The sequence below is a fragment of the Capricornis sumatraensis genome, chromosome 4 (genome assembly GCF_032405125.1).
Source record: "Capricornis sumatraensis isolate serow.1 chromosome 4, serow.2, whole genome shotgun sequence".
NCBI classification, from domain to species: domain Eukaryota; kingdom Metazoa; phylum Chordata; class Mammalia; order Artiodactyla; family Bovidae; genus Capricornis; species Capricornis sumatraensis.
The window spans coordinates 30,096,119-30,110,510 of NC_091072.1; the positions used below are offsets into that span (position 1 = coordinate 30,096,119).

The 14,392-nt window shown below is 47.6% G+C and overlaps 1 protein-coding gene across 5 annotated transcripts in view; it reads left to right on the forward strand.

Annotated features, from left to right (window-relative positions):
* Window positions 1-14,392, forward strand: part of ACSL1 (acyl-CoA synthetase long chain family member 1) — a 65,802-nt gene that overhangs the window by 25,815 nt on the left and 25,595 nt on the right. For all 5 annotated transcript variants that reach the window (XM_068970806.1, XM_068970805.1, XM_068970809.1 and 2 more), the window contains exons 3-4: window positions 10,979-11,093; window positions 11,776-11,840. In XM_068970806.1, the coding sequence (XP_068826907.1) occupies window positions 10,979-11,093; window positions 11,776-11,840 (180 nt within the window). The remainder of the gene's footprint in view (window positions 1-10,978; window positions 11,094-11,775; window positions 11,841-14,392) is intronic.

The window sequence follows — 14,392 nt, forward strand, 5'->3', positions numbered from 1 at the left end:
CTGAAGGAGATCAACCCTGGGATTTTGGAATGATGCTAAAGCTGAAGCTCCAGTACTTTGCACACCTCATGCAAAGAGTTGACTCATTGGAAAAGACTCTGATGCTGGGAGAGATTGGGGGCAGGAGGAGAAGGGGACGACCCAGGATGAGATGGCTGGATGGCATCATGGACTCGATGGACGTGAGTCTGAGTGAACTCCGGGAGCTGGTGATGGACAGGGAGGCCTGGCGTGCTGCGATTCATGGGGTCGCAAAGAGTCGGACACGACTGAGCGACTGAACTGAACTGAACTGAACCGTATACCAATCGTGAGAATTTAATTTTTCCTACTATGTGTGGAGTTTCTGGCATCTCTTCTCTTCTGGCAGAGGACCTGGTGTCTCATCATAGCGTTGCTATCACTATGAAAACAGTGCTTGGCAAGTGCAACTTTAAGATATTTATAATTTAGCTGTAACTGTAAAAAGTAAAAAAGCCAAATTCTTATTGTATGAGAAATTGGAGAGGCAATGTGTTCTTTAAGTTCCAGCTTAGCCTAAAGTCAATGAGCCTTTTTAAAATAATCATACATCTTCTTTATAGAACAATTTAAAACTTCAGATAAGCAGAAAGAAAATTAAAATCTCAAATTCTGCTACTTGGTATATGGGCTTCCTGACTTTGTTCTTTGTAGGAATAGTAGATTTAGCTCTGATTTTCAGAACTTGTAGGTCTTAGGAAGAGGTACAAAATTTGCTTTGCATTTCTAAAAAAGAACTTAAAATATTGAACTTAAGATTAGCTTGGGAGTTATGACACTTAATAATTGTAGATGCTTTTATATTGCTAGCATTGTCATATGGGCCTCCGAGGCAGCAATAGGAGCTTAGTTCATTAAGTATTAGTCCAGAGCCTGGACTGTCATAGGGGCTGATCACCAGATAAAAGTCTCCTTGCTTTGTTCATACTTTGAAGTCAAGTAAGCACAACCCCACTCTCACACCCCCTCCCATTTCACATGAACAGTTTTTTTACTCTCCTCTTTCCATAAACTTCACGTGGCTATTAAAATGAGAAGAATCTGCCCTTTTTGGGTTTGGCTGCATCTTATCATTATTCACACTGGCTGTTTCCCACTAACACCTTTTTTTTTTTTTTAAAGCAGCAGCACAGAACTTCTGGATAAGTTAAAGTTTCTAAAATTTCCTTTTACAAATCAGGATAATAAAGAAGATGTTAGCACCCTTGCTACAGACTTGTGCCAGAAAGAGGATACAGACACAAGCTATAGCATGGGACAGAGAAGCTGGAGTTGGCCACAGAATCCCAAAAGTCTCTCTTAAATTTTGGAGCCTGGTTTGATCAGGACCCTGTCTGGGGTTTCCTGTCTGGGGTGCAGCCCCCAGCTGCAACAGTGCGAGTCCAGGAAGAACTCTTCACAGATTTCTCTGCTTTTCCCCATAACTTTGAGCAGAGCACAGAAGCAAGTTTTTCTGTGTTCATCTGTTTTATTATTTTTTTTTTTTAAATCACACTCGAGTGATGAGGGAGTTTTCTGGCTTTAACTGGTTTCAACCTGTTCTCTGGGCTTCCCAGGTGGCTCAGTGGTAAAGAATATGCCTACCAATTCAGGAGACTTGGGTTCGAGCCCTGGGTGTGAAAGATACGCTGGAGGAAATGGCAACCCACTCCAGTGTTCTTGCCTGGCAAATCCCATAGACAGAGGAGCCTGGGTGGCTACAGTCCCTGAGTTTGCAAAAGCCAGACACAACTTAGTGACTAAAACAACAACCACAAAAGTCTCCTCTGAAATTGAGGTCCCCATGTTCCCCTCGTGAAAACAGTCTTTTCTCTAGTGACCAGAAACCCCAGGGGACTGGTCAGGGCCCAGACTGTGGCGGTTGCCGTTTCAGGGCATAGGAGAGTGTGTCAGAGCCGGAAAAGACCAGAGAATCGGGGATGTAGCCGAGGCTAGCCCAGTCTGCTCTGCTGGGGCCAGGTAGCCTTGGGCAGGCTCACCCAGCCTGACCTTCAGATTCCTCATCTGGAGAAGAGAAACGACCAGGGCCTTCCCTCCCACCACGTTGAGAGGCTGCGTAGATACAGGCAGCATCTAACTGAGCCCAACAGAAGTGTTCAGTAAATGTTGGGTTTCCTTTTCCCTGAAGCTCTTCTCTTTGAACCCTCGCATTTTAGAGATGAGAGAACAATGGGAGCCCACCCAGTGAAATTATATATACCACATAGTAAGAGGAAGATCTGAAACTCTGTTATGCTGCGTCCTAACAGTAGCTGAAAGTTACATATTTTAACTAGGATTCTTTGGTCGGGGGTGGGAGGGCGGGGGTGTGAGGAGAGGATAAAGCAGAGTAAATAAGGAAGCTTTCAGTTCATGTAGACAAATTTGATGAGCCAGTGGCTGGACCTTCTGAACCCGGGAGCAGACTCTTCTGAAAATGGATTTGCAGGCAAAAGTAGTGGCAGAAATGGAAGGCGGAAAAGGGGCAGGTCAGATAAGAAATGGAATCTGGGATTCCCCACCCGAGTTGGATGTAGGATCAGAAACTGTCAAGGACGGGGTGGAGATGAGGGCTGGGGGAGGGCCAGAGGACTGGCAGAACCTGGGCGGCAGCAGTCCAAGTGGGTCCTGGTGGCTTCTGCCTTCCCTGAGCCAGGTCAGAGCAGAACTTGTTGCTGAAGGGGTTGTGGGCCAGAGTTTAAGGAGGTTAGGCAACAAACCCATTGCAAAGTATTGATGAGAACCATTGCCACTGTGGAAGGAGGTGGCAGAACCAATCTGAATTCCTGCCATGTCCTGTAGACATTGAGACGGCTATCTTCTTAAATGAAGTCAGGAAGTTTTTTGAGCCCTGCCAGGAGATTGTTGTAGAGTGAAATGAAAGCTCAACTTACCTATTTTGTTTTGTCCTTAAATATTAGAGAAGGGAATAAATCATAGCAAGTAAAAACTTTTTTATACCTTCCAGTCCTTAGCTTTTAAAGGGTTCATTTGAAGACTATCAGAACTTCTTTTAAAAATGTACCTCAAGGGAGACTTCCCTGGCGGTCCAGTGGTTAGGACTCCACGTTTCCACTGCAGGGGCCTCGGGTTCAGCCCCTGGATGGGGAACTAAAATCCGACAAGCCTCACAGTGCAGCCAAAAATAAAGCTGTACCTCTGGTAATAACTTAAGAGTCACTGTTTAAACTTGTTACCAGGCCTTGGCTTAGTGTGGGTTCATCTCTCTCTCTCTCTCTCTTTTTTTTAATATAAATTTATTTATTTTAATTGGAGGTTAATTATTTTACAATATTGTATTGGTTTTGCCATACATCAAGATGTATCTGCCACAGGTATACACGTGTTCCCCATCCTGATCCCCCCTCCCGTACCATCCTTCTGGGTCATCTCAGTGCACCAACCCCAAGCATCCAGTATCATGCGTTGAACCTGGACTGGTGACTCGTTTCATATATGATATTATACAGTGGGTTCATCTCTTTTAGTAGACAGACCAAGTTCACTGGGCATGACTCATCTCCCTGTGGGATGATGTCACTCCAAATGACCTCATCACATCCAGGTCACCTGTTGGCTGGGTGACCCTTTCACGTGAAAGGTTGAGATTTAAGCATTCATATGCTGGGGTTTGTATGGTGAGGAACTTACCTTAGCATTTGAATCCTGTGCTGCTAAAAGTTGAGTATGGAGGCTGTGACCCTCAGGATTCGGTTCTCCCTGCTCACAGAGAGTAGGCATGAGACTGGCATTCGTTCAGCAAGTGCATGGTGTGCACAGGACACAGGAAGAAGAGGCTGCTGCCCCTGTGGAGTGGACGGCCCAGCAGGAAGGACCGCTCTGGAGAGGACGCTGTGGAGAGGTCCTTCCTAAGAGTCACACGAGTGACTTATTTTTATGCCATAAAACTAGAACCGTGGTTCCTCATCGGAGAACTTGAAGGAAGCAACCTAAATGGAGCACACCAGACCCCTGGAAGCCACATTCAGTAAATTGCAGGGCTTTGAAATTCAACAGTTTCCATCCACTGAAGCCTTCTGGATGCCATGGGTTATCCAGACAAACCTCAGGCTGGGGCCACAGTGACAAGGGATGGCACTCCTAGTCTGTCTGTACAGGTACCCGTGAGACTCACTGAGTAGGATTTCCCCCGTAGCCAGTAGAATCACGCTGTTGACACATAGGCATGGGTGTAAAGACCCACTTGCAAACTGGCAAAGCAGTTTCTGCACAAGAAGAGAGTGTTGTTTAAAAGTTTGTATGAAGTTCTCACTCTGGACTTATGGAGACCAAAGGGTGATGACAGTGCCCCCCAAAAAAGAGAGTTGAACTCCTAGAACCAGTGAGTAGAATTGTGGTTGTCAGGGCTTGAGGGTGGTGGTGGACGGAACTAGGAGCGGTGGGTGAAAGGGTTCAAGCTGTCAGCTGTCAGAGGAATAAGGTCTGAGGATCTAATGTATGTCAAGGTGAAGCTGATACACTGTATCGTATAATTGAAATTTGCTGAGAGTAGAACTTAGGTGTCCCTGGTGGCTCAGTTGGTAAAGAATTTGCCTGCAATGATGTAGGTTTGATCCCTGGGCCAGGAAGATCACCTGGAGAAGGATCTTCTCCAGTAATGGCAACCCACTCCAGTATTCTTGCCTGGAGAGTTCCATGGACGAAGGAACCTGGTGGGCTGTAATCCATGGGGTTGCAAAGAGTTGGATACAAGTTAGTGAATAAACTACCACCATGTCATTTATACCTTACCAAAGCTGAAAAAAAAAAAAAAAAAACACATCAAGAATGGCGATGCCGTCTGGACCGGAGTGGAGGGAGCTTGAGCAGTTGTTGAGTTGGGCAGGATGGGAGGCAGCCGGGTCAGGACCAGCCTTCGGGGAAGCTGCAGGGGAGCAGGGGGAAGGCTGTCCAGGAAGGGCAGGTGCGGCCAGATGGTGGGATCACTCACTCCACTGACTCCAGCCCCGTGGGCTCGTGGAGGACTGGCAGGGCCATCTGCAAGGGGCATTATTAGCCTGACGAGTGTGAGCCAGGTCTTCAACTGGGAGGAAGGGAGGGAGAACAGGGGCAGTCTCATCCCTGCAGTCATTTGTATAGTAAATATGAACATGAATGTGAGCATCATTCTCACCCCCAAGCCTGAGAACAGCTGGCTAGCAGGGTGTGTGAGACTTTGGAAGAATCCCTGGGTTTGAGGCTCTGGCTTTGTATCTGTCAGGAGTCCTTGTGTAAACCTATGTGTGAGCGTTGACGCTCGCTCACTTGCCTTCCCTGTCTGCAGGCTCTAGTCCTTTTACCCCTCAGCTAGTTCTTCCCTGCTGTATGGCTGTGTGTGTGGTCAGGTAAAGAGTGGACAGAGATAAATCCTTCAACCTCATCCCTGGTGACTTTGCTGCTGTGGTTTTCAGAGAATTTTCACGCCCGTTTTCAGGAAACATCACAACATCTGAGCGTATTTTCCGCCAGCTGTCCTAGCAGTTGGGGCACTGTGGGTGGGATGAAGAGATGGCTGGGAGGGAGTGGATTTGATGAGAAGTGTTTTTCTGGGAGTGTTTTTATACCTGAAGTTAATCTCAGCATCATTTCTAAAACTTAGTGGGCTTCTTAATAACAGCTATGAAAAACCTTGCTAACTAGTACTTCTTAACTAAACTATTTAGTGGAAAACTAACTAGTTTCTAATGTGGTTAGATGTGTCTGCTCGCTGGAGAGTGGCCGGTGATTTGAAGGAGGCGTAGAAGCACCCGAGTTGTTCAGGGGGCCACAGTGTCTGGGTGGGATGAGCTGTGAGGTGAGGGTCGGGAGTCCCAGAGAACTGAAGGCAGAGGGTCTCATCTTTGTGCCAACAACAGACCTCCAGAGTATTAAGGAGCTGCCTTTAGGAATTCAAAGAAAGAATGGTGATTATGTCAGAAATTTTTTTTTTTTTTTTTTTAATTTCCGGCTTCCCTTCAGCCAGGAAGAAAGGCTCAAGTTACTTTCTGGGAATACATATAGTAAAACAAGCCTGAAGACACCACTTGATTTTGTACAGACGATGCTCACGGGCTTCATGAAGCAGGGACCATGTGTACACATACATGACGGAAATGTGTGCTGTAATTTTTTTGAAGTTTAAAAATAGCCTACCCCACAAGCAGGGTCCACTCCTGTGGAGTGAAAAACAATGGCAGAAATAGGCCTTTGTGAGAGTCTCGGCAAAAACCCTGCCTTGACGGCAGCGTCTAAAAGGCCGAGCAAGTAAGGGAACAGATGTGTTTCCTTCAGACTGTGAGCTAGTGCCTTGAACGTTACAAGTGGCAGGCACTCGGAGATGCTACAGGCAGGGGATTTGAATTTGTGACTCAACTCTCTCCCCATCCACAAAGGTGGGAGGGAGCTATTTTTCCCTTGAGGGATTGGCTGGTTTGCTCTGGTGAGGAGCTTGCCCTGCATTTGGTGGCACAGAACTGGTTTGCTAAGTAACCCAACCAGCCTCCCTCACCCCCAGGCAGGTCCTCCCATGGGGACAGGGGCAGCTCAGGAAGTTGGAAACTGGAGAGCAAGCTTGGGAGGGATGGTGGACAAGGAAGCGCCTTCTGAGGGTTAGAGGAGAGCGATGGAGAACCAGACCCCCAGTCGGCCACCGCGCTCTGGCCCTGAATCCTCCAAGATGGTGGAGGTGGACAGTGTGTGGGCAAGTCCCTCAGGCTGGTCTGAAGCTCGCTCCACTGCATTTTAGACGTGGGACTGAGACAGGGAGGCCTCCCCACTGTCTGTCTGTTTTCTCATCTGCAAACTGAATACTCCCTTGCTTCCATCTCTCCTGTGCTCACATTTCAATGCCTAGCACCCATTGTATTGGGTGCTTCTGCCCCTTCTTCACTCACTGGGCATGGAGGACCTTGGGAAGCTGGCTGATTCAATGGCGGAGCGTCGGTAGTGAACCTGAGAGTTCGTAGTTTACGTGGTTGCATTTATGTTAGCATAGTGGAGGAGTCTAGCTATTAATACTTTTAAAACTCCCTGTTCATTATCCTGAAAGATCTGGTTGGGAGCATCACCCGTTGGCTGGTCTTGAATAAAGACCTACTTTGTTCTGTCAGAGATCCCATGTTACTGGAGGGGAGAACGATGGCCAGAGGGCGTCTAGGTCCCTGGATTGGAAAAGCCTCTTTGTGCCTGTTAATAAAAGGTGGTAGGTGATGGTGGGAAAGGTAAGATGCATGGGAAATCTACATGCTGGGGGCTGGGGGAGGTGGAGAAAAAAGTCATTTTTTTCCCCCAAGGACCATGGTTCCACCTGCTGCTTTTCTCCCTAGAGATGGATGAGACATTTAAGCCCAGCCAAGTCGTCAGCTGTCTCTTTAGCCATTATCGGCTCTCCCTGCCCCCTCTCCGCTGTCTCTTCTTTCCCTCCCCTATCCCTCCCACTGTCTAGCCCTATCCTTAGAGGGAATAAACCGTAGTAGAAACATAGTGGGTGGTTGACTGTTAGGGCCTGTAGTTGTCTATTTTCTAGATCGAGATAAATGGGACCACAATGCATAAAGCTCAGGCCTTTCTATCCTGGAGAAATTCTCAAGGATGTAATTATCTGCTTTTGCATTTAAATAAGGAAGTGATGCAAAATGACTCTCCCCAACAAGGTGTTCCTTTTCCTCAAATACTGGCCAGAGTTCTAGTCCTGGGAACCATTGGTTCACAGATGGTTCACTGTGATCCTGTCCTCACTGCCCTCGAGGGGAACTTGAACTTTGATTTCCTAACTCAGCCACGTGGGGAGACCGACCTCTAGAGGAACCTTTGCTTGTATAGCCGAATAACCTCGTGACCGCTGTTTTGACTGTAGTGTGGTCACTACACACTGACTCACTCCTTTTTTTTTTAAACTGGGAAAACTGTAGAAAAACATTAAAGAGGAAATAAAAGACCCATAGTCCTCCATGACTCAGTGTTACTGGTGATTTCCTGCACATTACACACAGGGTTGTTCTGTATCCCTCTCCCTATTTCTTGAGCACAGCTGAAACCCACACCTCCACACCAGAACTGTAGGATATGTCAGAAGTCCAAAAGGGCCAGATATAGAAGATTTCTTCATTTAAGTAGGTGTTCCTAAAAATAGCTGCATGTACTTGGATAAGCCAATAGTTAAATGCCCTGCCCTTGAAATGGCTCTGTTTTGTAGCACACACAGACATTTGAGCCCCTGCTGTTGTAGCTGTGCAAGCCCACACCTTTGCAGGTGTCACCAAGGTTGCCAGTGCTCAGTGTTTATGGACAGGACTTTAATTCAAGAAGAATGGTGGTGCATGTACATCAAAGATGATTTCTTATGGGCATGTGTGATCATCATCATCACCAGTCCATCCTAAAGGAAATCAGTCCTGAATATTCATTGGAAGGACTGATGCTGAAGCTGAAACTCCCAATACTGTGGCCACCTGATATGAAGAACTGACTCATTTGAAAAGACCCTGATGCTGGGAAAGATTGAAGGTGGGAGGAGAAGGGGATGACAGAGGATGAGATGGTTGGATGGCATCACCAACTCAATGGACATGAGTTTGAGTAAACTCTGGGAGTTGGTGATGGACAGGGAAGCCTGGTGTGCTGCAGTCCATGGGTCACGAAGAGTTGGATACAACTGAGCGGCTGAACTGAACTGAACATCATAGAGCAGCAGTTTTCAAAACACAGACTTTATTGCTTGGTCTCCCCCACTTCCATTTCATTCATCCCTTTTCCTGAAATTACAGAGTATGCCTTACAGTTCATTGATAATGTGACCTGTCACCCAGCGTTTCACCTATACCTTTTTGGCGTAGAATTCATTTACTGCTTCATCTCCAAACTTTTGCTACTTATTCTAATTTCTAATTAGAATAGTAATAAATATTTTGTCCTTGGGTTACTTTGTGAAGAGGATGGCTTTATTTGGGATGTGATTAACTTCTTTAACTTTGATTTGACTGTTTTACCAAACAGTCCTGAAGACTTTACCTTCAAAGTCCTGAAGTTCATATATCACCAGAACGGTAGTATAACCAGAGTTATTTAGCAAAAGTTGTTATAAAATGATGCTCAAGAGCAGTGATTCTCCAAGTAGGAACTGGGGAATTGACCTGCTGTCTTGAAGAGATAGAGTCTGCACATATTCAAAGTTAAACTTAATCTGTTTTGGGCTTCCTTGATGGCTCAGCAGGTAAAGAATCTGCCTGCAGTTCAGGAGGCACAGTTTCGACCCCTGGATTGGAAAGATCCCCTGGAGGAGGAGAAGGAAATGGCAACCCACTCCAGTATTCCTGCCTGAAAAACCCCACGGACAGAGGAGCCTGGTGGGCTGCGGTCCAAAGGGTCGCAAGGAGTGAGACACGACTGAACGACTAAGCACGCAAACTTAATCTCTTCTCTCAAACCTGCCGCTAAGTCCTAGTGTTTGATTTCGGATAGACTGGAACTGCTGTTCTCACAGGCCTCCGACTCGCTCTTGTCCTCCTGCTTCCAGTAACCTGCCAAATCCCAGTCATTAGTGCTTAGTGCCTCCAGCATCAGACTTGCCCTGCCCTCATCAGGCCCTCGTCAGCTGGTCTGTCTCCATTGTGTTCTGCACGCTGCTCACCCTTGTAGATTTCCTACTAGGAATTAGCCTGATCTTCACCACTTCCCTCCTGGGGACCATGTTGTTATTATTCAGTCACTTAGTTGTATCCAACTCTTTGCCACCCCCGTGAACTGTATAGCACGCCAAGGCTTCTCTGTCCATGGGATTTCCCAGGCAGGAATATTGGAGTGGTTTGCCATTTCCTTCTGCAGGGAATCTTTCCAACCCAGGGATTGAACCTGGGTCTCCCATGTCTCCTGCATTAGCAGGCAGATTCTTTACCACTGAGTCACCAGGGAAGGCTTAATTTGGGACCATAATGCATCCAAGTGGTGTACCGGATCCCTGAAGGGCTGGCTGAAAGGTGGACTGCTGGATCACACCCCCAGAGTTTCCAACTCAGTAGATCTGGTGAAGAGCTTGCGAACTGCGTTCCCCACAAGGCCCAGGTGTTCCCCTGCCCATCCTACGAGGACTTCGGCTCTGGGGTGAGCCAGTGCCCTGTATATTCCAGGCTTCTCCTCTCTATCCGTTCCAGCCCCCTCGGTGCTCCTCTCCTCAGCCTGTACTCCATGGAGTCCCTCCAGTCATGTAGGGATGAGGAGTCCATGAGCATCCGTACATGTTATAGCTGATGATGGTAACTAGTAGATGCTACATGGGAAACTGACGTTCCTAACAGATTATAGGGTAGTTGGCAAAGAGGAAAAACAGTAGACATGATCTCCAAAAGAATATGGATAAGGTGATGGAAGTAAAACTGAACGGTGTGTCATTTCCCCAAGACCAGACAGAATCAGTCCTTTATCTGCCAGTGGCTATGGTTTGAGTATCATCCCAGTTGTGTCCAAGGGTTTGGTTTCCAGTCCTCAGACTCCTCAGCGTCGTCTGACAAGACCAATGCTTATAAGTCTGTGAGCCCCTTTGAGCCCCTTTTCCTTTCCCTCTGTCACTTCCTTTTCCCAGGGGTCTGTGTAGCTTAGTCGGTAAAGCATCTGCCTGCAATACGGGAGACCTGGGTTCAATTCCTGAGACCTGGGTTCAATTCCTGGGTCAGGAAGATCCCCTGGAGAAGGGAATGGCAACCCACTCCAGTATTGTTTCCTGGAGAATCCCATGGACAGGGGAGCCTGGCTAGCTACAGGTCGTGGAATCACAAGAGTCGGCTATGACTTAGCACTATCTTTCTTTCTTCTTTCTTTTTGCCTGGACGGACACGGCTTGTCTCAGGTGGAGGATTTATGTCAGACGCCAGCGCATCCGGCCCTGGAGTCCATGCAGCAAACGCTCACCCCTCCCAGGCCCTGGAGGGGATAGAGGGCGCACGCGGTAGACATTTTCTTTTTAATGCTTTCTTCTGACCTTCTGTCTGTCTGTCTTTTTTCCCAGGGCAGTGATGGTGCCCGGAGATCCACACTCCTGGACAGTGACGAGCCCCTGGTGTATTTCTACGATGATGTCAGAACATTATACGAAGGTTTCCAGAGGGGCATACAGGTGTCCAGTAAGCATTGGCCTGAATCTGTGCAACTAGTGCTTCAGGTTTTTCCTTTCGACAGAGGGGTCTTTCTTCAAGAAGCCGTATTTGCTCACAACTCTCTCCGACACAGCCTGGCTCCCAGCTCCCTGTCTCCCTCCTGTTAACTTCTGCAGAGCGAGTCCCCCCACACACAGGTCCCATCGGGTGTGGCCCATGGTCAAGGCATTTCTGCAGTCACATGCAGCATGTTTCATGGAGAGTCACACATCCGTTAGCTCCGTACAGGCTCCGACGTTTCCTGCATAAAGAGACCTATTTAACCGGGCCTGATCCAACATTTCTCAAGCTTGCTTAACCAGGAGACCCATATTTTGAGAAATAAACATTGATACCCAAGGAAGTGGGATTCCATCAGAGACACTTGAGGGATATTGGCTCACGAGACTGCCCTTCATCTCTGACGGTGGCACCAGAGACCCCGGGTACCTGGCAGCCACGCCATCTCCCTCCTGCCCCATGTGAGAAACAAAATAGAAGTAGAGAAGCAAAACTCAGACCCAAACCCAGGGGGAAAGTGCGTCCGATCTGAATTCATTGTTTCACACCTGAGGACCACTTTGTGGAATGAAGGATACAAATGAGAACCTAGGAATATCTAGGCATGTTTAGCCCATCGTTTATTCTTTCATTTGTTTTCTTCTTTTAGATAATGGCCCTTGTTTAGGCTCTCGGAAACCAGACCAACCCTATGAATGGCTTTCATACAAACAGGTGAGTTTTCCGGCTCTATGGACGCCTCACTTGAGCCATAGGGTGGGAACACGGCAGTTCTTGGAGCCTCTGAAGTTTGGGTTGGAAGGTTTCTATGGAGTGTAGATGCCGACCTGGCTCAGGGCTTTAGAACAGACGTGCAGCATCCCGAGACACTAAACACACAGATTTGGGGAACACTAGATCAGTAATTGAATGGGTGGTTCAAAGTAGTTTATTTTAGAACTGCTGTGGGTGTGTTGTGGAGTACAGTATAAATTTTAAAATAAAATGCTAGAGGATTCTCTGGCAGTCCAGAGGTTAGGGCTCTGAGCTCTCACTGCCAAGGGCCCAGGTTCAATCCCCGGTCAAAAAGCTAAGATCCCAGAAGCCATGCAGTGTAGCCAAACAAATAAATAAAATGCTAGAAATGTGCTTGAAGCAGATGACTCTTCTCCCAGACCCCACAGGAGGATAAGATTACTTACTCCTTTCTGTCTTGAGGGTGCTGGACAAATACAGATGCCCCAGTGTAGAGGAGCCCTCTCATTTTATAGATGAGAGAAAATGGGCCCCAGGTAGGGCTGGGACTCACCCCTGGTCACAGCTGAACCAGGGCCAGGAGGGAGGCCCAAGCCATCTGTTGTAAGGAGCCTCCAAAGCATCATACTGATCCTGGGGTGACCTTTATCCTGAGGGCAGCATGGAGAGCAGCAGAGATGACACCTGTGTAATCGAACAAACATGGAGGCGGCTGGGACCTGGGCCGTCTCACTCCTGTCACTCTGGTCCCAGCAGGTCCATGGCTTTTAACTGTACATAGTAGTTTGCAGATGGCTGGTAGCAGAGCAGGAAGGCTTGCTCCTTTTTTTTTTTTTTTCGTTTGTATTGTGATTACAACAAGTCTAGTTGCTCCTGACTCTCCCCAGTTCAAGGCAGCACCCCCGAGACAACGCAGGAGCCAATGGGGGCATCCGCTTTGCTGCCTTGTGCTTCCAGCGCAACTGTCGAGAGCGCTCCCTGGAGTAGGGGCAGGACGCAGAGGACCAATCCCCCTTCTGTGGCTGGGGCTCTGGGTAGTTGGTGTGTCCTGGGAAGGGGTGGGGGTGTATGAAGTGGGTTGTCGTTAGGATCTGCAAAACCAGCCTGTGGGAAAATGCTTCCTGGTCCTCCCACATCTGAGGATCAGTGAAATGCAAAAGGCAAGAGAGATAGAGGCAGAGATAAAGAGAGACAGACAAGACAGCTTCGCGTTCCTTGCTTGTAGGAATCACGAGCTGTAGGTCCGGTGAGCAGAGAGACTGGTTTTTATTTTCCCTTAACAGAGACAAATAGTAGTTTTCCATCGAAATAGTAGTTTTCAGATCCTTCATTTTCACAAGTGGTGTAAAAGCAGTTCATGTTTGTTGGAGATTTAACATTGCACAGCGGTCTTCAGGCCTCACAGAATCTGCCAGTGCTTCTGGTTTGCATCATCTTCTTGTCATGTTACTGTTTTGTGCGGGTCTCAGCCTGTCAATAATCAGTATTGTGGCTGGGCCAGCCCTTGTAGTTCATAAGATGATTGCAAGATGCCCTTCAGCAATAACTATAAGAACCTCGGAAAAAAAAAAGCTTTCTTACTACAAGACTTGGAAAATACACAGCACACCTGGGCCTCACAAGTGAGGTCTCTGGTAGGGGGAGAGAAAGTGCAGAGCACCTGGGGTTTTGCTTTATTGAGGTCAGTATCCTCCCGTGGGATCTGGGTTCACTCTTATTGATGAATTTAAAGCACAAGAGCAGTAACTTAAAGCACAGGAAAAAGAAAAAACAAGTGGCCCAAATGGGCAGTTATCCGCATCAACCAAGATCTCTAAAACAAAGGAGGCTTGTTTAGGGGGGGCCTGGCTCCTTATCTTTTTTGTGGCTGGCGATGTATCAGCCTTGGAAGTGGATGCATCAGCCATCAAAGCTTAAGGCAGGTGCTTGGACTAGCAAATAAGAGAAAACCAAACCCTTGGGCTTTACACTACCCTTACTTATAGTAATATGTTCCTGTATAGCTTCTGTTATATGTTGACTGCCAGAGGGAAAATAGGTCCCCTGCCAACGGGATGTTTGAGGCAGGTTGAAAATCCCTGGGGTTTCAGAAGGTGTTTTGTACATTCCAGACAGAGACCAGTGAAGATAAAAAAAGTAGACTGAAGCTAACTTTGGATGTGTGTATTTAAATCATTCCCCCCCCCCTAGCCCAGTGATTCTGAGCTTTGGGGGTTAGGAATCCCTGTAAAGCTTTTCAAGGAAACGTCTGGACCATCTTTCTAGAGACCCAAGTGTGTGCATAGAATCCAGTAAGCTCTGCAGACCATCTAAGCACTCACAGGTTCCCAGCCCTTACAAACAAGCAGGAGTTGTGAAGCAGTCCCTGGGGTGTGGGAGAATAAGCACGTTAATGTCCTTCTTGCTGTCACTCTTACTGCCACTGGCAGAGCAGGGATGGCACCATGTCCCCGAACCAACAGGCTTCTGGAGCAGCATCAGGTGTGGTTCTGTTCTCTGCAGGCGTGGGTGTGGATTTAAAGTGCTCCTGA